The following is a 20,153-nucleotide window of genomic DNA, read 5'->3' as shown; positions in this document are numbered from 1 at the left end:
CGATTTCATATTGTGCAATCGATAGGGTATTTTTGTTTTTATAATTAAGTTTTAGAAGAACTTCCAATTGGAAGTAATAGAAAAAACTTTCAACTTACATTATCAGTGTATGTTTTAAATAAAAATATAAAAGAATGAAATAACAACATCTGCTGCTTCCACATAATTCGAAATAAATTTTTGTGAAAAAACCATTTAATGAGTTAAAGAAGTTGACACAGTATCTATCTATATATTTGATGTATATATTTATAATTTCGTTTATTTTATAAATCATTTCATATTAGTGTGACCACATGCTTGAAATGTCACCATTTTTCCTCCATCCAAATGCGGTCGCACTTCATTCCAACAGTATAAGACCCCGTCGGCACACTTATTCCACAAGATTCTGTTATTCGCTTGTGTAATTAACGGATGCGGTGTCAACTAGTAAAAATGCAATACCATCCCAAGTCGAATAAACTTTGATATTGCCCAAATAAGCGAATGTGGTACAGATTGTGAAAGTAGCGTGCAACGCTGCCGACTACTTTAACTTGTAAAGTTCCTCCTGCTCCGTCGTCGGCCTTTCTGAGAGCATCCCGCGCAATCAAAAATCTGGGCATGATTTCAACGCGCCAGTGCAGCATTTGAATTGCAAAGCGCACGAGTCCGAGCCACCAGCTGGATCCCCAGGAGCCAGAGACCAGGATCGAGACCAGGACGGCAGAAAAGCCCGAGGAGCCACAGGAGTTGCCCGAGTTCCACAGGCATAACCTTAAAAGGCACGTGCATCGCGCGTAGAAGAGTTCTCTGCGTGCCACCACACAGCCAATCGGTTGCTCTCCCAAAAAACAAACACGCAATACCAAATTCCCGAAGACGAAGACATGGCCACCCTCCTCAGCAACGGACAGCAGTCGTTGATGGCCAGCGCCAGTAATGGTCAGGAGCAGCAACAGCAACAACAGCAGCAGCAGGACGAACCGGAGCAGCAGCACGTCGAGATCAGAAAGTCGAGCTCACCGAAACCAGGCGCCATGCCCAGCTTGAAGCTGAACAGGATGGGTTCGGTGTCACCGAAAGATAAACGAGTCTACAAAATCGTCCTCACTGGCGGTGAGTTTCAATTTTCCCCCAAAACGAATATATATCTAAGTTAGCTCTCTGGGTTTGCTGTGTATCTGTTACAAGTGTCCTCGTTCACTCGCATCCTCGTGGCCCATACACCCACCCGATTGCGATTTGTTTACGATTTGTGTCAAGGTCGCGAATTTCCACCAATGGGTAGAGATTATGTCCTGCGCGCAGCCTCCCAAGCTCTTTCGCCACCTTTCAAGTGGGTAGCTCTATCATATTTCGTTCTTTGTATTCATGTGGCTACCGGCTTTTGCGGCCAGTCGGCGCTTCAAAGACCCTCGCCAAAAACTATTTACAATTCATATGCGAAAAATGAATTCGTAGGAAACCTGTTTTTGCCCGACCATCATATGAGCGGCGGTTGGGCGCGTGGTCTAATCATTTAATTTGGGCCCAAGTTATGGCTGTGATTAGAAGCGCCACAAAAAAAGAAAAAACAAAAACAAAACCGAAATGTATTGACGGGCCTATCTACCCCACACATACTACTTGTAGTATTATCGCCTACGGGGCGGGCTTCCTCCGCCCGAGAGCTCTAATAATTTTCGGAAGAGGCTGATAAAAGACAGGCCACATCGCCACGTGTGTCACTTGTCCGAAAATCCCCTTCGGAATCCCAGTAAAGACCCATTCAAAAAATTTCTTATCGGTGGTTAGCTGCCGTTTGAATGACGAACATGACTCTTTTCTAGAGTGCATTCGGAATCGATTTCCCCAGATCGCTGCGCAATGCATTCAGCAATGGGCGTAATTGCCTTCAGGGTCAGTCCGCAGACCTAATCGAGTGATATGCACAGCGGCGAGAAACTCAAGTGCACTTGATTTGCTGGAATTTGGGACACAAATCGAAGTGATTCGTTTCCGCCTCGTCGATCCAAACAATGAACAACGAGACCATGGCGACCTAGAGCGTCCCCACATATCTTATTCAACTGTTAGTTTAACTTATTGATAGAGTATAGCTTCTAATACATGTTCCTTAATCTCATGAATTTTAATTAAATGTTGTTTTAATGTCGCCTTTAAAAAAATGCGTCATCGTTAATAATGTTTCATAGAATTCATTAATTTTTAATTGCTATACCTAAAGGTTTTTAGATGTCTGACGATATATTAAGGCATTTACAAACCCAATTTACTGGTTCAGATTTTAATTTATGTAAACTGCAAGCACGTGCGTATTTGTTAAGCTAATTAAAGCAATCATGCTAAAGAAACGTGGGTTTTTTTAAATGTATTTTTAGAAACCAGCCACTTTTCCTTTTAAACATGTTAGCAATTCTTTTCGCACTAACTCGGCACATTTCATTTGAGCTGTAAAAACATTTTTCGGGAATTTTCCAACAAGTTTGAGCGCACCTTTCTCCCCTTTTTCTGCCAATCCAAACAGTATAGATTTGAAGAATGTAACCTTAGCCCGGTTGCCAATAAACAAATAAAACTAATGAATACATTATGCGTTGTTTTTTCAGGGCCTTGCGGCGGAAAGACGACGGGACAGTCCCGCTTGTGCACTTTCTTCGAAAACCTTGGATGGAAGGTGAGTGTCGTGGGTGATTCTATTGGGGGAATGGGAAATGGGTATGCCGATCCTAGACTAAGGCAAGTTAGCGATTGCTTTGGGCCGCGGGCAGCTCTGTAAGTAGAGGAGGAAGTGAAGCCATGGCGATAGCGGGATTACCTTTAGATACGATTCCCCTCATTACAATTCTATTGTGCCGAAAACTCGAAACAAAGCAATGAGCATGTTAAATATTTTCAGGTATTCCGCGTGCCTGAAACGGCCACTGTTTTACTCAGGTAAATTCCCTCTCCACACACACTCTTACACTCAAAACTAAAGAAATTAACGTAATCAATGCAATGCCTGGCAATCAAAGCGAAAGGAGCCGCTCAGGAGTTCGCCACCTGAGATTGGACCAAGTAGCCTTGTCTGCCGCTCGTCTTTTACCTGAGACGATGACCATGCCGATACGAACTTAATTCCATTCGAGTTCCATTCTCGATGCTCTTGAACTTTGAAATACTTGATCTAGTGAATACAAATAGACTTTCATGTGAATGATGCTAATTCCCGCTTGTCTTTCTCTCTGTTTCTCCCCCAAACCATCCGAATATCTAGTGGCGGTGTGAAGTTCTCCGATCTGACCGAGAAAGAGGGTAAGTATAGGAGGCGGTGGAGCAACCGACCGGGAGACCAAAAGATAACTTGCTAGTTGACTTAGCAGAGGAGAGAAGAGGAGTCTTACAATGCAAGCATTTTCCGAGTCCACACACACACATATCGCATTATCCGAGCACTGTCAAGTTCGACACCAAGTTTTCTCGAAGCAACGAAAATAAATCAAAATATTTACTTGCCGCTAGCGACCAACAGAAAGAATCCCTATACTATACGTACAATATATGCTAGGGGTATTTTTAAAATCAGGCAAGTGCGACAGCCAGCATACTATAGATAGTACAAGTATATCATCTAATATATATACATATATATATCTGAGTATTTGGCCAGAAGGTCCCCCGCCCCACGAGAGTCACGTCTTCAATGAAACTTACGTAATTCCTTGGGACACGATTCGAATTCCCACTCGATATCCTGATTGCGTGACTCGAGGTCATTTCACTAGCGTTCTTCCCTTTCACTCGCCCAGCAATTTGTCAATTATGGTTATTAATGGATTTGTCAATGTGCTTGTGCCGGCGGGGGCGGAGGCGCATTCGAAAGTATCTAAATTGCCAAAAAGTACAATCAGATAAGATATAGAATGTAGCTAGGTCTGATCACATGTCGGCCGATTAGTCGCAATTCCTTACAAAGCCTTCATGAGTAATGGCATTCGCAAGCAGGACAATTAAAGCCTTTGTGACTCATCACGACCGGACGGGTAGTCTATACATCTATATAGTATTTACGGCCAGCGGCTAATCTAATACACAACCCACTCACACACGATTACCCACAACAAATCGCCAACCACACTCACAGACCCGCCCACGCCAACCACGTTCGTTTACAAAGATCTGCCCTTCGCCGCTCCGGAGCACAGTCTCATCGATCTAACCGCATCCTGTCCGCGCTGCTTGGCCAAGGCTGCATCCCGGCCCAATGGCAGCGAAGGTGAGTGAGAGCCGGTGGAGCCACAGATCGCTTCTTATAATCCTCGTTCGTTTTGCAAACCGCTTGGCTCTCTAACCCATTTGAATCGAACAAACGAACGAACGAAGTTCGATTCCAAGTCCACCTGTCTACCTGTGCGTCCTTGAGCTGCTTTCCCAATGCACTTTCTTAATCGGATAAAGTCTTGAACAGAACTTTCCCGTATCTTTTGCTTTGTGTTCGTCCCCAAATGACTTGACATTTAACCAACATACCGTGCTGTTTGGCCCGCGCAAACAAACAATGCTCTTTTAAATGCCTTTCATATATAATGTGTGTGTATTTCTGTTTGTTTTGGCTTCGTTCTATGATTTATGTGCGTCCCCATAACACTTGTGTCCACTAACACGTCGTAATCGCCGGCGATCTGTACAATGTGTCTTTATCCAACAGATATATGTACTTGTATATCTGCTCATTTCAATAACAATATTTTACGCGCCGAGCCTCTGCAATTCGTTTAGTCGCTACCATTTCAGCCACATTTAAATGGGCCATTTAAATTTAGCCGAAACACATGCAAAGGCGAGAGTAGGTATATATCAGATTATATACATATGTAAGATATAGATATATAGAAGTCTGATATCTGGTGGACACCCACTCCTAGAAGTCTGGATTTCTCATACTTTCCAAAAATCAGTGCGTTATGTGAGATTTTTGAAGAATTTACTTTGCTTATACTGATAATTTATCAATACAGTTTATCTCTTTACCTTTCTAAAGTGATTTTACTTACAACTGACTAATGCTACTTTCTGCTTTCGAAAGCTTCTAATAACCCTAGTTTGCTTATGCCAATACTCACTGTATGTGCCACATAGACTTTACGGCTTTCGGCCATTGTTGGCCAGTCAGCGATCCGTGGCCACATGGCAATTTCCCAGCTGAAAAACAATATTCGTTTTCATTTCGGCACTAATTTGTTTGTGGGGGTGTATCGTTTCTATATGCTGGTCTTCCGACTGGCTAATCAAATGTGTGTATTGTGGGGCGAAGAATGCGAAATGATCTAGCACATCACGTGCCTGCTGACGCGAGTTCGACATCCGCTTCCCAACCGAACCACAGGCCACCCGCACCGCCCCTTTTCGAAGCCCCCGGGCCGCCCGATTGAGACCCCCCCAGACTTTTGTTTACCCTCTCTTCGCAGTTGGGCGCTAAATGCGCGCTCCATTCAATTAGTTTCGTAGTGTTCCTATTTATACAGTTGCGGTCGCAAATATAGAGCAATGAGTCTATTCTCTGATGAAGAAAAAATGATTCATTTAACCAATAGATAAATTATAAATTATATATATATTCAGTTTGGTTTTTTATTGGAATTATTACACTAAAATCTAGGAACTATATATATATTTTTGAATTTGTCATAAACATGTTAATAGAACAAATCGCACAACCACAACTGTATGTAGAGCTGTATAGTAGATGATTATTTCTTTTGATACATATAGAATCTATACTATAGAACGCTTTAAGTTTGATAGGTAATATATTTGAGGGGCGGGCTTGTCGCCAGTCTTGCCAAGAATTCTCGTTTGAACTTGTTATCGCTCGATGTCTGTCAGTCGGCTTTGGTTGGCGTGGTTGTGGTTGTGGTGTCCTCTCTGCTCGATTGATTTCCCGAAATTGATTGCTAAACGATTTTGTTTTTTGCCTCGCCTCTTGATTTGCTTTCCCCACATTCCCCATTCAAACTGAACCCTTAATTTCGATTTTTTTTTCCAAATACCCAACCGACTTCTTCATTAGCCGAATCGTTTGTCTGGCATTAATGCAAATTAACTTGGCTAATTATGTATGTCGGTGCGTAAAGAACCTCCTAATCTGCATACGATTTTATTAACTCGAGAATCCATTAAAGGTTGGCTGGGCACTCAAAATCACACACTATGGGAATTCACACACATATCCGCTTAAAAACAATCATTCAGATACAGATTCAGATATAATTGATTAGAAATGATATGTGGATTACTTTTAAATAGATTTTAACCATATCTCGAATAAGCCATTCTTATCACCGACTATTTCGGTGGTTCGCTTTAGTTTCTTATCAGGATTAGAGAGATTCTTTATTATTTTTTTTTTCTGTGCATAGATTTCCATTCGCCGATGCGCAATAGCTGGTGAAATTGCAAATACATTTCCTCACGTTTTTGTTCATTATTTTCTCTTGCATCATCGTTGCTAATTGAATTAGAATTGGCAGGCCAAAAGAATAGACTGGCAAACCAAAACAAAACGTTCAGGGGAGAAACAGAAATGCGTCCCACCAACTGATCGATTCCACCTACCACCCGATGCACTGCGTCAAGTTCAATGCAATGAACAAACTACTTACTAATGCCCAAACAAAGGGAGCTCTCTGGGCAGCAAAGTTTTCCACGTTATTTTTGCTTTTCTATTTTGCACGCGACAGGGAACCGCAACAAGTGTTGCCTCTGTCTATCCCACAAAAGCACCTGACTTTGCCCACCCAACCACACGCCTATCAATCTGATTTATTTACCCCCATTGGCTCACAAATGCAAGGCAGCCACAGTGCAGCTTCGCTAGCTGAAACCGTAATAGCAATGCGCTTGAGAAAGTTACTGAATTTAAATAAATATCCCTCAGCCTTCTTACTTAATAGAACCATTTATAAAAGATACATTTACATTCTTAAGATACATTTACTGCGCTGTTGTATCAAGAACAATCTATAGAACGTTCCAGTTAAAGAATTTCAACTGTTTTAGAAAGAGCATGATGATGACATAGCTTATCGCCATGATGACAAGCTGTGACTCCCTGTCTCTGGGAAAAAACCCCTCTTCTCGACTGGGATCAGCGATTACAGCTCACTTGTTTCAATTGCCTCGGTTGGCTCACCCATGAAGCTCCACTTCGAGGCAACAAGGCCATTGAGTGTTTATCCCAAGAGCTTCCTATATGCCATTGTTCATTTCGCAATGAAAGTACATTCCTGAAGCAAAATTATTCCATTAGCAAGCTCAAAACAATTTGGCAACTGTGCGCATTGTATTGATCAATTTTCGAAATAGTACGAATTTCTATAATGTTAGTCATTCGCATTTATTCAAATTATTCAACATGTCTGTTTGTTTGGCTTTGTGTGCTATTATAATTTTATTGAGCTTAAAATTACTAAAAAAAAAAAAAAAAATAGGAAATGTGGTCGACCTAAACTGCCTCTAACCGCTTTTTAAATTGGTATCAGCAATGAAACCGAGATGGAACTGAAGCCTCAATTCAGCAGGCACTAACATCTGGAGGAGACGAATAATGCTGAGTACTCTTTAACCCACTGCTGATTAGAAACTGTTTACTTGCGGGGAAAAGGAACAAGTTGATTGAACTCGAGTGATTTGAATTCGATTCGCGGGCTCTTGTAGGCCCATTCCATTGACTCCAGTTCAGATTAGGTTTCATCGCTTCAACTTGACATCGCTGAACTCAGACACTGGATACTGGCCATCGTTCATCAAGCACTGTCATCCCACTCGAATCAGAGCCGCCCAGTCAATTAAGTTTCTTACAATTCGATGCCACACAGTGTTAAATTCCCTTCGATTCGAATTTGCTTGCAATTGTATTTCGATTTCTATTTGTTTGGATTGTTCGCAAACGTCGAGAGTCCAAAGAGTAACGTTTCCATCTTCCATCCCTTCTCCCCATGCAGCCTACAAGTTCCAGGAGAATCTTATCCGCACCATGGTCCAAATTGAGAACACCTACTTTGAGCTAGGCAATTCGAGCACCCGCAACTGTCTGATTATCTGCGATCGCGGCGTTATGGATGCCAGTGCATGTGAGTAAACAGTGGAATTTGCCGCTCGCATATTCGAAGATAAACATCACTACTCTCATTTGCAGACATATCCAAGGATAAATGGGAAAAGATGATGGCGGGCAACAATTGGAATCCCGTAGAGATGCGCGACAATCGCTACAACCAAATCCTGCACTTGGTTTCGGCTGCAAACGGCGCCGAGGACTTCTACTCCACAGAGGTGAGTTGCATGCCACTTGGTCGGTCGGCATTACAAATTTCACCTGACCAATTCTCTTGTCCGCACCAATTATTCGCCCGAAAACGGTAGAACAGAAAGCGCCACTATCAGGTATCCAAAAATGGCTGCACTTCTAGAATCGGTTGCCACAGTTTGTCCAGCAAATTCGAAGTTCCTTCAATTCATACTGTCATAGTTATTTTTGTTAATATTACATAAATAAATAGTGCAACACTTCACTATTTTCCAGTATTTAAATGCATTAAAAGGGACCTTTTTCTTTTGTAAAAACATTGTAGTTGTAACTGTGTAGAGTGGCAGCTGCATTTTCTAAATATCGCTAGTGACATTTACATAGGGCTAGTGGCTGTAAAATAAGATTATAGTACTAACTAACCTCTTGTTTGCTCATTGCAGGACCATGCCTGCCGCTCGGAGGGCGTTGATTTGGCCCGGGAACTGGACTACAAGTCCGCGGCCGCCTGGGTGGGCCATCCTTACTTCGATGTGATCGACAACTCCACCAACTTCGAGACCAAGATGAATCGCATGATTGAGTCGGTGTGCCAGAAACTGGGCATTGATATTGGCGACCGTTTGCAGGCCACGTCGCGCAAGCTGAAATATTTGGGTACGTCCAATTGGCAGAGATAACTTTTCTGAATCACAGGTGTAACATTGTTTTTTTCGTACAGTGGCCCTTCTGCCGCCGGACAGCGAGTTTCCGCCCTTCCAGGACTTCGATGTCGTACATCATTATCTGCAGTCCGCCGGACCCAAGGTGCAGGCTCGCCTTCGCAAGCGTGGACAGAAGAACCACTGGAGCTACATCCACACGCAGCGGCGTCCAAACGTTCACGGGCAGGCCCGCATTGAGGTGAAGACCCAGCTGACGCATCGTGACTACATGAACTTGCTGGCCCAGCGCGACGATGCTCACTTCACCATCTACAAGAAGCGCCGCTGCTTCCTCATCAACAACCAATATTTTCAGCTTGATATTTATAAGGAACCAGGTCACCCACGGTGCGTTAAAATAATTATGCTAAAATTTCCCATTATAATCAAAACTATTGCTGCAGCTGCAAGGGATTGGTGCTTTTGGAGACGTATTCGTCGCTCACCGGCGATGCCCTAAAGAACTGCATGCCCAAGTTCCTGAACATTGTAAAGGAGGTGACCGGCGATCCGGACTACTCCATGTTTAATCTATCCCTGAAGGAGGATTGGAGCACCACCAAGAAGTTTTGCCGATCGGCGACGCACGGTAAGCAGGAGGAGCAATCGCCAGTGCCGGCAAAGCAGTATCATCCATACGACGAGAACAGCGATTAGGGCATGAGGCCACATAAGTCAACATAATCCATAGCCAAAGAGAATGGAACCAAAAGATTATAGTTTCACTGCTGTACATAATATAAGCTTCTATCTTTCGTTGCTCCAATGCATGCCACTTCATTTCACTTTCATTTTCTTTTCTTTTCAAAATTTCAAATTGATGGTAATCGTTTTGGATTCTCAAATTTTGATTTTCGCCTGACTATGTTTCTCTTTTGATTTTGTAGTTAAGGGCGCCGCTAATGGAGTCTCGAGCACGCCGCTGCTCCTCAATGGTCAGTAGGCTTCCGAACTGTCCCTGAATCTCTTTTGCACACGCATATTACACGGCAAAAGCAAGTTATAAGAACACCAATGACCTGGCAATAAAATGTACAAAACAAAAAAAAATCTTAAAACCGGAACGGATGTCGTTCCAAGCCAACAAGCAATCAGTGCTCTGGCCCCCCAAAACTCCCCCCCTAAAACGTCCACATACCCTGTTACTTATTTGCGTACTTAACCGCAGGAGGATGAAGGAAGCTTAAACTCTAGAGGCGTATGTGTCGAGTCTATAGTTTGTAGTTTAATCGCAACCGGAGGTTGGGAGCCCCACACGTACTTAAATTTCTTGTCATGTTTGCTCGTGTTAATTTTGTAAGCCATACCACTAGTAACTATGTAAATCCATGGATCCGCGATATCATGTGACATTTTTGTGTCTTTTGGAAAATTTGTGAACCAATCATTTTAACTCTTAAGCTAAATGAAAATAAGATTACAACTACAAGACCACCAAACAGTTGCATTTTCTTATTACTTGTGTGTATTATTAAGGCCGAAATAAATAATTCATTGGCTGAGACTAGTGGACCTTGGCCTTGTTGATGCGCTTAATGAGGGTGTCCACGCCACGGTGGATGCGTAACACCAGGAGATAGCCCACAATCAGGGCAGGCAGACTGACGAAGGTAGCGAGGGCCTCGTAGATGAAGCGCGGCGCAAAGATCTTCCACACCATCAAGTGACGACAGTGAATGGTGCAGGCCAACATGGCACAGAAAATCTGTAATTCAAAACTTGATCAGAATGCAGCAAAGATATTTGGTGGCTGCAAACGCTTACCTTGAGTCCCTGTAGCATGAAAAACTGGGTAGCCAATTTGAAGCCAGCTCCCAGAAAAACATCTTCGTACTCGTACAGCGATAGTTCGCCCCGAGTCATATCAAAGCCGACAGTTTCGTTGGCCAAATCTGACATGGACGTGCTCGCATCCACTTTGCCACCACTCCGGCAGCTTCGTATGAGATTGGGAAACAGTGCGAACAGCGAAAAAGTCTCTGTACTAAGCAGGGAGTACATGCAGAAGAAGAAAATCGGGCCGCAAAAGGTGTTCAAAATGACCAAGGCACCAGAAACTATATTCGACTGTCCGATGCCAGTGGTGCGTCCCACGAAGGCGGCACGCCACTCAATTTGTGACAGCGTCGTCTGATGCGAGGTGGCAAAGAAGCAGAAATGCGCCAGCAGGAACCAGCCAACCAGAGCCGTAAAAGTGGGCTGCACACAGCTCTCTGTAGGGAAGAGATGATGGGCATGAGTAATTAATTTGTTTTAGGAGTCTACAAAATCAAACCCTTACCAAAACTAGTGGCAGTTCGATAGCGTAATATACTGTGCACGCTGAGCAGGATAGCTCCCACGGCCACGCAAACAACCAAGCCGATGGAAGCACGCGGTTCGAGAAGAACTATCATTACCAGGGCCAAGAAGACGCCAAATGCAATGACAATGGAGGAGTAAACGGTGGCTAGTCCGTAGACCACTGGGATCTGACTACGTCGCTCGTCGTCATCGCCCTCGTACATCCTCTTCATTTTCCTAAAGATTTCCGGAACTATGCTTTCGTTTCCGTTGATGGTCACTGTATGGGAACTCCTCGGGGGAAGCACAAAGGTCATTAGAGGAGCCCATGAAACCACGATAATCTGCACCAATAGCAGACCATAGATCACCAGAGCCATGGCATCGATATGCGTGCGCTGTATGTTTTTGATGGAGCTGTTGGCCAGCAAGATATGGCCGCCGGCGCAGATCGAGGCCACCGTAGGTCCGTAGCGAGCCAGCAATACGTTTGGCAAGTTGCCAGTCAAATTACCGCAGGAACGCAGATACAATCGTGTGAGCGTGGTGTACACTACGAGCACCACGACGGCGAGAATGTATGTCTTGCCCGTTCCCGGTTTTTTAAGGGAGAATCCGGCTCCGCCGGTGTTGACAAAATCGGAGCAATTGCCCTGTTCCTCGCGGCAACGAAACAGCGTGTAGGCAAAGCGTATTAAACATATCGCCAAGACGCTGGCCAGGATCAGTCTTAACGCTGTGGAGCGCACAAACTGTGAAGCCTTGAATTTCGTCCTAAAATCCAAGCGGGCACTCAGCCGAAGGAGTTCGTGGGAGAGCAGTAGTATCGCTGCTGCCAAGAGGTACGACAAGATCTTGGCCTCCTGGATGACAAAGCTGTTCGAGAAGAACACCGCCATGGAACCGAAAAGCAGCAGACGCGTGGGCATGTGTCCGAATCGCTTGACCGCTGACCAGTTGGTGGCAATGTTAGTCCAGTGACGTAGTGTATGGAAAGCCAAGATGACAGCACTGGATATTGCCGTAAAGAAGATCACTCCTTGCTCCTCTGTTTTAAAGGAGAATGTCTTGAAATACCGATATCCAAATACTCCAGCGGCCAAGTTGATTAGGTATACGTAGAAGACCTCCTTGGCTTTGAAGATGTGCGGAAAATCCGCTGGTCGAGAGTTGTTTACCACAAGGAAGATAAAGAACAACGGCAGGAAGGTAAACAGCAGGCCCTGCGACATCTGAGTGGGGTCAAACCTGACCCAGATCTCGCGACATGTGCCCAGGATGTCCCGCAGATTGGTGTTCAAGTCACGTACAAAGGATTTGAAAGCAACCTCGTTGTAAACGGTTTGCACTCGGTGGGTGAGGAGTATAAATTCAGTCTCCAGATGGTCCATCTGTTCCACGTTGAATGTGCGCTTGTTCTCCAAAGCGTACTGGAAGAAGTAGCGATAGATCTGCTGGGCATTCTGCCAGGAATGGAGCAGAAGGGTCTGAAACTTGTTTAAATGCGGTACTCGCAGATCGGGTACAATATTGAAGTTGACCAGGCCCAGGTTGGAGTACGGTATCGGGACGCCGAGAATGGTGGCCAGCGTGGGGACCAGATCAATCTGGAAAGCAAATATAGTTGCTTATCACTGTGACGTGACGTGCCGTGATTACACGTTGTCTTATCTCACCTGCTGCAGCATTTCGCTATCTGAGCCCGAATCATTGCCATAAAATCTGTGCTGCTTGGAGTAGGCAAACAGCAGAGCGTTGGTTTCGTCATCGGTGTCTCCGCCATGATCGCCGGAAGCCGTCATTCCATGGTCGCCCATCACCAGCAGAGTGGTGTCGTTGTCCATGGCCGCCACCACGGACCTAAATGAATAATGGATATGATTCTTGCAGTTGGCAATAAATGTGATGCCGCCTACCTTATCACCTCGTTCATCTCGCCCAACTTGCGCGCCATTTCCTCGTGCATGGGTCCGTGTTTGTGTCCGCAGTGGTCGACGCCGAGAAAATGGGCCACCAGCACCTGCCAATCATCGCTTTCCAGCTCCTTGGGCAGGTTTTTCAATATCTCATTATCCACGCTATCCAAATCGAATATATCGAAACTGGGATAGGAGTACGATCGTTTGAAGCGACGCGGATAAAGATCCGTCCAGGTGCTATCCCCCAGGAAGACAACCGGGAGATCGCTCTTGACTATTTGATCAATGATATTATCCTCGTTGATCTCCGGTGAGGCAAAATTGGAGCCAATGTCTATGAAAGTGGGCAGGCTGCCGGTGGTGAGTCCTTTCAGGCGCTGCAACGTTGTGGTTGGCGGATCCGCTCGGAATCTCATTAGACGGGCGTGGTCAGGACTCTGCTGCAGCAGCTCCTGGAGCACAACCAATTTGTTTTCATAGGGCAAAGGATCTGTAGCATTCTCCCTGTACAGGCCAAACTCGTATTTAAGTGCATCCACAACTAGGACAATAACCTTCGACTTTTGCGGAAGACACAGATTGGAGGAGGCGTTGACATCCTTAAAGATTTCGTTCACAACCTCATCGGTGAGTACGTACTCCTGTTTGCGGACAAAGGATTTGAAATGCAGCCCCTTTTTGTTATTACATATTACTTACAGCATTGGGATTCGTGGACAACCTGCGACAGGTGCTCGTCTCCGTTTTGGACACCCGGGCCAATAGGAATCCCCGCGAGAAGAGCAAGACGCCGCTGCTGATGAGGAAGGCCAGCCAAATAAGCACGAACAAGTACGTCAAGTTCATCTTTCGGCTGCGATTAATTAACTAACTAGGCATACAAATGCTTAATGAGTAATAAACTTTTCAGCATTTAGAACAATGCTGGTGTAGGCGAATACTTTATGCGGCTGGCCAGCCGCTTTCAGTTGTATAAAACTATGTAATTTAATTGCACTTTACTTCGGAGTGGTTGATTAGGTTTCCGGCATCACGATGCGTTCTGCTTGCTCGCTGTTTTCATTTAAAATTCCTCATATCTAAAGATTTTCTTGTGGCCTGAAGAAAAAACTGAGAAATATGCAAGAACCCTTTATGGCGTTGCCACCTCGTGAAAGCAACCAGCTGTTTTACGTTGATCCCTGGGTTAAAGCAGAGTTGTCAAATGAATTCTAATTTTTGGCGGGATTTTTAAACTGGTGAATTTGAAAAGTTACTTATTTTAATCCATTTGTTTGGTATAATTTAAGCTTAATTTTGAAAAAGAAACCTACGTTTTGAAAGGTAATCACAATAATACTCCCAAGCATCCAGTATATAAGACATCACTATTTTTATGGGGCAAAAAATTTTGCATTTATTCAAAGATTTCATACACATATAGCAAATTTGATCAGCATTAGCAACAAATTGGGTGCGATTTCGTCTCTCTCTCAATCTTCTGCAGTACGGACTATATCCACTTAAGATTACCAATGGATTTTCATTATTTGCACGCAAGCTCTGATCGTATCTCAAATATATAGTACTAAATAAATTTGGAATTGGCTTTTCAACGGATTAGGGAACGCCATCTAACCACGGAACTCAACGCCTAGAGAAGAAATAAAAGCGTAAAACAAATGTATATTCACTTTAACCGCAATGCTGGATTTTCTAAAGTTTTTTTTTACTAAGTATTAGAAACATTTGGGAATGACATCGGGTGGACCATCCAATGTGGTTTAGTCTTTAAACGTACACTTAGATTGATAGTTGTATAAACGAATGCAGCAAGCCCTTGAATCTTAGATCCTCCGTGGTTTTAAATTTAAACAAATCATGCAGTTCGATGGTGTCTCCAAGGCAAATACAAATAGATGCGTATAATATGTGCTCCCATTGGCCAATTTTAGACGCGCAGATTTTAGTTATATTAAGTATTATATAAACCGATTCGACACACGTGTACATATGATTTCTGGTTAAATAAATTCTGATCCTGTTGTTAGTGCGCAGACACGACAATTCGCTTTAGTTAAATAAGTTAATAGAGTGGGTGCGTGGGTCTGTTTGTATGTAGTGTAGGTTGCTCCACATTATCGACGCGCTTGGCCTTGCAGTTGCCCCAAAATCTATTTAGGGAGCGAGTCTGTGGGTGAATTCAGACCCGAGGATGTGTTGTTCTCGTCCAGAGCATCTGGGAAACTGGATACCGAACCCGAGCGGGATGTCACCTTGGTCTACAATAGAACAGAAAACCGAACAGATTGTAGTAGAGGTGCAGCAGCATTTGCGCAAGGAGTTCGTTGTGTAAGCAAGCAAATCAACCGAAGTATCCCAATTCAGAGTGCGTTTATAAGTGGGTGGGCAAGTGTGAAAGATGTGTGGTTAGTTTTAGTTAGTTGGTTAGTTAGTGGCTAGTTAGTTAGACGGGAACCAAAACAGAATCGCAACAGTATGAGAGATGTGTAAAGACAGATATATAATAAAATAGTAGTTACCGCATGAGATTGGCACATAAAATTGTTGTGTTCATAGCTTACTTTAACGTTCTCGTAGGCAGAGCCCACCGAAGCCTCGATAGAACGCATCGATTCGGAGTTTTTCATTTGCGACAGTTTCGACGAAATGCCACTGGTGATGCTGCCAAACACCGAGGCGGTCTTCTCGCCCGTGGACTTTAGCACCGACTCAGTGCGTTGGTATCTGGGGGCGAATGCAAACAAATCCAACATTAGTTACTCATCTCGGCAGGTCTCCTCCATACACAAAGTGGGCAAACATAGGTGCGCTTTAGTTACAAACAGGCGAGAGTTGGTTATTGTGTTAAAGGAAGTGGCGTGAAACACGGCGTTAGTCCGGGAACTCCGAAAGTACCCAATTAAAATCAGCCTGAACCCAATTACTTACAGTGGTGCCTCGTACACCGTTTTAGTAAACGTGCCCACGCTCTGCTCCACCGATTGGTAACTAAATAAATACGCGTTACAGCGTTTCAACATGAGTTTGAAACAAAAAGCATGGTTAGAAATTAAAACTGTCTAGTCGGGTTAATTGCCCAGCAGAACTGCGAACGGTTCATAGACTTACACAGTGCTCTCCTTGAGGTTCTTAAGGCCCTGGTTCATGTCGTCCGTCACCTCCTTCCAGACGGTGATGCCCAGCTTGCGCTTGAGATCGGAGGCATGGCGCGTCTTGGAGGCTAGGACGGTTCGCAGCGTGTTGATCTCTTCCTCAACGCGGGCGAGCTCCTGGAAATGGGGTAGAAGTTAGCGTTCGAGCTGAGTAATCAAATTATGATCGTAAAACTGAAAACTTCCTTACCTGACTCCACTCAGCCCGACGCTGCTCCTTCTCCTCGACGGAGAGCGCAGCGAACTCGGCGGCAATTTCTGCGGATGCCACAGAATTAGCTGGAGATGCTGGCTCCGACAGGTTGGCTGTATTATCTGAACATGAAATAAGAAGCCATTAAATGTTTGCCAATCTAAAAGAACATGAAAACTGGGGTGCTGTGTGGGGACTGTAGCTTAATTTGAATGTTGTCTGCGGGCAGTGTTTAAGTACCTCCTTTGAAAGCAACTTCCTCAAAGACTTTGTCATAGGCTGAATACACCGAATTCAGTTGTATATATGTACAATTTGCAAAGACATGAGTTGGTTAATTGGTTAGATCTGGGTTTTTGTTAATACTCACAAACTGACGAGGCGAAAGGCAGGCAAAGGAGAAAGAAACAGAGAAGTTAGTCTGGTTAGTCATGGTTGAAAGTGGAAAAGCGAATGCCCCAGAACAAAGCCCCGACCTAACCACCCCCCTCCCCCTTGACGGAATTAGGTACCTCTACTTCTATGCCCAATGTTGAGGAATCTCTTGTAGTTATCACTGTTCGATATTTTGGCCAGATACGGTTTGGAGAAGTCTATGAACGTGACCTTAACGTCGCGCATGGTTCGCTTGGCAAAGAACTTCAAGCGGAAGCGTTTGGCCATCGAAGACGATGGCGCTTGATTGGCCAACTTGGCGGCAATGAAGTCCGCCTCCACTGCCTGCAGTTCCAGGCTGTTGGTGTAGTCCGAATCCACATCGTAGAATATCTGGTCTAGCGTCAGATTACGCAGATATAGCTCAGCCTCGCTCTCCTCCTGCCCATCGCCATACCAGTCCAAGACGGCTTCATTGGTTTCCACATCCAGTGACGGTGTGCTGGTGAGATCATCGATGCTTGGCAGATAGGGGTCTTCAATGAACTCCAGGCTATTCGGTTCCGATTCGCTCATTCTGTGGCAATAGCGGCGCTCTCTTTCATCTTTGGCAACAACTTTCTATTTTGAACGTGGCAGCTGCTGGCGCAGGAGGCTCATGTTGTCTTGGCCCAATCCTAAGCGCATATCACGTTTCCACGGTCAGCAGCGAGCACATTTTTCTTGGCCCTGCTTTCAGCCACTTCGATCGTTCTTTGCTGAGCTTTCAGTTCTTTGCCCGCCGCGTTCCACATAAATTCCCCTCCCCATGCGATCGCAGCGGGTTTGTGGAGGTTCTTCTGTTTCTGTTTCGATTTCAATTTCGTTTTCGCTTTCGGTTTTGGGCCTGCTCCATCCACGCTCGTCTACAGCCAAATGCCAACTGACTCGATCTCGGCTTAGAAATTGGTAGATGTGGATTGGCTGGCCGCCTGGCTCCGCTTGCTGATGATTCGTGTCAGCACGAAGACGAGAAATGCCACAAGAAGAGCGCTAAACAAAAGGGGCAACAACAGGCAGCAGCAGCAACCAGCAACACTACAGTAGAGCTTGGCTAAAAGTTCAGCCTAACTAACTTTACAATTCATTTAGGAAAGTTATTGAGCTAATAATAATATTTGCATATATAATAAGTACGCTTTGATAAGACACTAGATATACATATATGTATGTGTTCAATTAAATGGCAGCTAAAATGATTATTTTATCAGCCAAAAAGCTTTGATAATCCGAGACTTTAATTTATTACTTGAATAATATTCTTCTTAAATTTTATTAAGTAAACAATTGTGACAAGATGAGTCACTTTAAATATTGAAAAACCCTATGATAAGAAACCTTAAATAACAAAAAGTTTTTCTTTGCAAAAGCGTACTGTACATAACTGTATCGGTTAAAGAAGGAAAATAACATAGGCTTCATAATTTAGCTTCTTGCTAAATAGTAATTACCAGTTTGGATTTTTCCGATTTTTCCCAGCTTCCTCCGACCATCAAGCACTTTATGAGCACAAAGCCACTGTGCCACATTGATGGTCCCTATATCTACTTATATATATATTTATATATTTGTGAGCTAGTTCTGGTTTGCTGCGAGTTCTTGCTGCTCAGAAGTGCCTGTTGTTGTGGCAGGCCCAATCCCATCGAGAAGTCAACAAGTGGAAGCCAATTACTAAGTGGTTTCGGTGGGGAAACAGAGCTCCGAACAATTAGAGTGGCACCATGGTGATAAGCTCAGTGGGAGGAGGCGTTTCCAGATGATATGCATATCATAGCCGCCCTGCGGATGTTGCGCTTCTAGAAGCCACGTATGCATGGACGTCTGAAAGCGAGAATGCAATGTTTACACCACAAAGAACCTTACCCCATCCGCCAAATGGATTGCCATCAATGGCATGTCGCAGAACTCCCACGGTATTCTGAGCAGTTGGAAAGCCTTTCACCCTACGCAAATCGGAACCATGACTCATCTGCTGATTCCCAGCGCACCAAGGTTAACTCATTGTGTATTCTAAGCCCCCCCAAAACTGTTGGCAAAGCCGCTGCTGAATCAGAGTCCTACAATAGTAAGGTACCCGAATTACATGAAAGGTCTTAGGTGTCCCAATCGCCCAGGTCACAAGTGCCCACGGAAACATGTGCCGCTGCATTGGAATTGCAAGGATGCACTGCGTCCGTATGCCACACACTTACGGTCCTCCATTGCGGCGTTGTCTCCGGAAGTCTGCTGCAATTTTGTTAACTATTTCGATGCCAACTGCACGCACTTGTCGCTAAACTTTTAAGTTGAAAATAATTTTTTGTTTCGCTTGCTTAGCTATCGATGGCAGCTAAAATAAATCGAAGGAATGCCACTATCGATAGGTGCTTTCGTCGAAAAATTCCATCTCTCGTGGTCATAACTACACACAACAATTTGATAAAAACACGTAAGCAAATACGTAATGCTTTATAAACGTTACAACAACAGAAGTTGGTAAAATTTTACTCATTTAATGTTTTTAATTTTCGGTATCGATTGTAACTAAACTTGTTGCCGCTCGGCGAGACACTAAGTTAGTTATCGCCGCTGTGTCACCACTAGCTAGAGCTGCCAGATCGCGCCTTTATTCAAACAGAAAAGTTTCGGTTTAAAACTTTTGTATTTCAAAAGAAATAAGACATACGGTTGTATCTGCTATATCTGGTTTGAAAATTATAGTTAAAAATCGAATCGTTAATGAAAATATCTTGTTTTGCAGACAGCAATTGCCATTTGGCCGTCGACTCGTACATTTGATTTTGTCCGTTAATATAGGAAAATATATACATTTTATATAGTTTGTATTTTTTACGTTCTTAGAATTACTAATGCAGTTGTTGTAAATATGTATGTATATTTTTAAAAATTTACAATATCAGGTCTGTTATTCTTGGTGTTATCATACTCTTTTGTTTTTAACAGAAGCAATTAAAATACTTTGCAAACGTGAAACAAAAGAAAAACGTTGCAAAAAAAAAAAACAAAAAATTTGTTTACGATTTTTATTGGTTTTATGTGGTTTTTTGTTTTTATTGAATAGTAATAGTAAAAAATTAATAATTTTTCTTATACTTTGTGTTTCAACTGTCAGATATTGCGCGGTGTAGAGTTGAGAAAACTGAAAAACCATCACCCGATTCTCGTACAAAGTACTGGAAGAGTTCCAAATCTTTTACTTGCTTTTTGACA

General features: G+C 43.8%; 3 protein-coding genes across 18 annotated transcripts; 1 reads left to right on the top strand and 2 right to left on the bottom strand.

Annotated features, from left to right (window-relative positions):
* The first annotated feature begins 335 nt into the window (after window positions 1-335).
* LOC6735113 (TRPL translocation defect protein 14) lies at window positions 336-10,418 on the top strand. Of its 4 annotated transcripts, XM_016181645.2 has the most exons (11): window positions 337-1,101; window positions 2,595-2,662; window positions 2,885-2,922; window positions 3,245-3,282; window positions 4,112-4,243; window positions 7,971-8,099; window positions 8,165-8,301; window positions 8,719-8,932; window positions 8,997-9,327; window positions 9,384-9,568; window positions 9,867-10,418. In XM_016181645.2, the coding sequence occupies exons 1-11, from the start codon at window positions 873-875 to the stop codon at window positions 9,920-9,922; spliced, it is 1,557 nt and encodes a 518-aa protein (XP_016028390.1). In that variant the 5' UTR covers window positions 337-872; the 3' UTR covers window positions 9,923-10,418. The 4 variants fall into 4 exon arrangements, with proteins under 4 accessions (XP_039147424.1, XP_016028390.1, XP_016028391.1 ...); XM_039291490.1 differs by having other exon boundaries at window positions 336-1,101; window positions 9,384-10,418; XM_016181647.2 differs by lacking the exon at window positions 4,112-4,243 and having other exon boundaries at window positions 339-1,101.
* LOC6735117 (GPI ethanolamine phosphate transferase 3) lies at window positions 10,404-14,347 on the bottom strand. The gene is made up of 6 exons (XM_016168420.3): window positions 13,881-14,347; window positions 13,179-13,822; window positions 12,939-13,122; window positions 11,261-12,869; window positions 10,744-11,192; window positions 10,404-10,684 (listed from the first exon to the last, which is right to left on the bottom strand). Exons 1-6 carry the CDS (start codon window positions 14,025-14,027, stop codon window positions 10,484-10,486), a joined length of 3,234 nt encoding a protein of 1,077 aa, XP_016028389.1. The 5' UTR covers window positions 14,028-14,347; the 3' UTR covers window positions 10,404-10,483.
* Window positions 14,348-14,549: 202 nt separating this feature from the next.
* LOC6735116 (tumor protein D52) lies at window positions 14,550-19,301 on the bottom strand. 13 transcript variants are annotated; one of them, XM_016168412.3, is made up of 8 exons: window positions 19,136-19,301; window positions 16,900-16,902; window positions 16,770-16,808; window positions 16,527-16,651; window positions 16,293-16,453; window positions 16,113-16,172; window positions 15,704-15,908; window positions 14,550-15,442 (listed from the first exon to the last, which is right to left on the bottom strand). In XM_016168412.3, exons 1-8 carry the CDS (start codon window positions 19,143-19,145, stop codon window positions 15,335-15,337), a joined length of 711 nt encoding a protein of 236 aa, XP_016028381.1. In that variant the 5' UTR covers window positions 19,146-19,301; the 3' UTR covers window positions 14,550-15,334. The 13 variants fall into 13 exon arrangements, with proteins under 13 accessions (XP_016028381.1, XP_016028384.1, XP_016028376.1 ...); XM_016168415.2 differs by lacking the exon at window positions 16,770-16,808 and having other exon boundaries at window positions 19,136-19,300; XM_016168407.3 differs by lacking the exon at window positions 16,113-16,172 and having other exon boundaries at window positions 15,746-15,908; window positions 19,136-19,298.
* Between the last annotated feature and the right edge of the window lie 852 nt (window positions 19,302-20,153).

This window comes from Drosophila simulans, chromosome 2R (genome assembly GCF_016746395.2).
Source record: "Drosophila simulans strain w501 chromosome 2R, Prin_Dsim_3.1, whole genome shotgun sequence".
In the NCBI taxonomy this organism is placed as follows: Eukaryota; Metazoa; Arthropoda; class Insecta; order Diptera; family Drosophilidae; genus Drosophila; species Drosophila simulans.
Note: the sequence above shows the minus strand (reverse complement) of the source record. Positions and strands in the feature narration are given on the sequence as shown.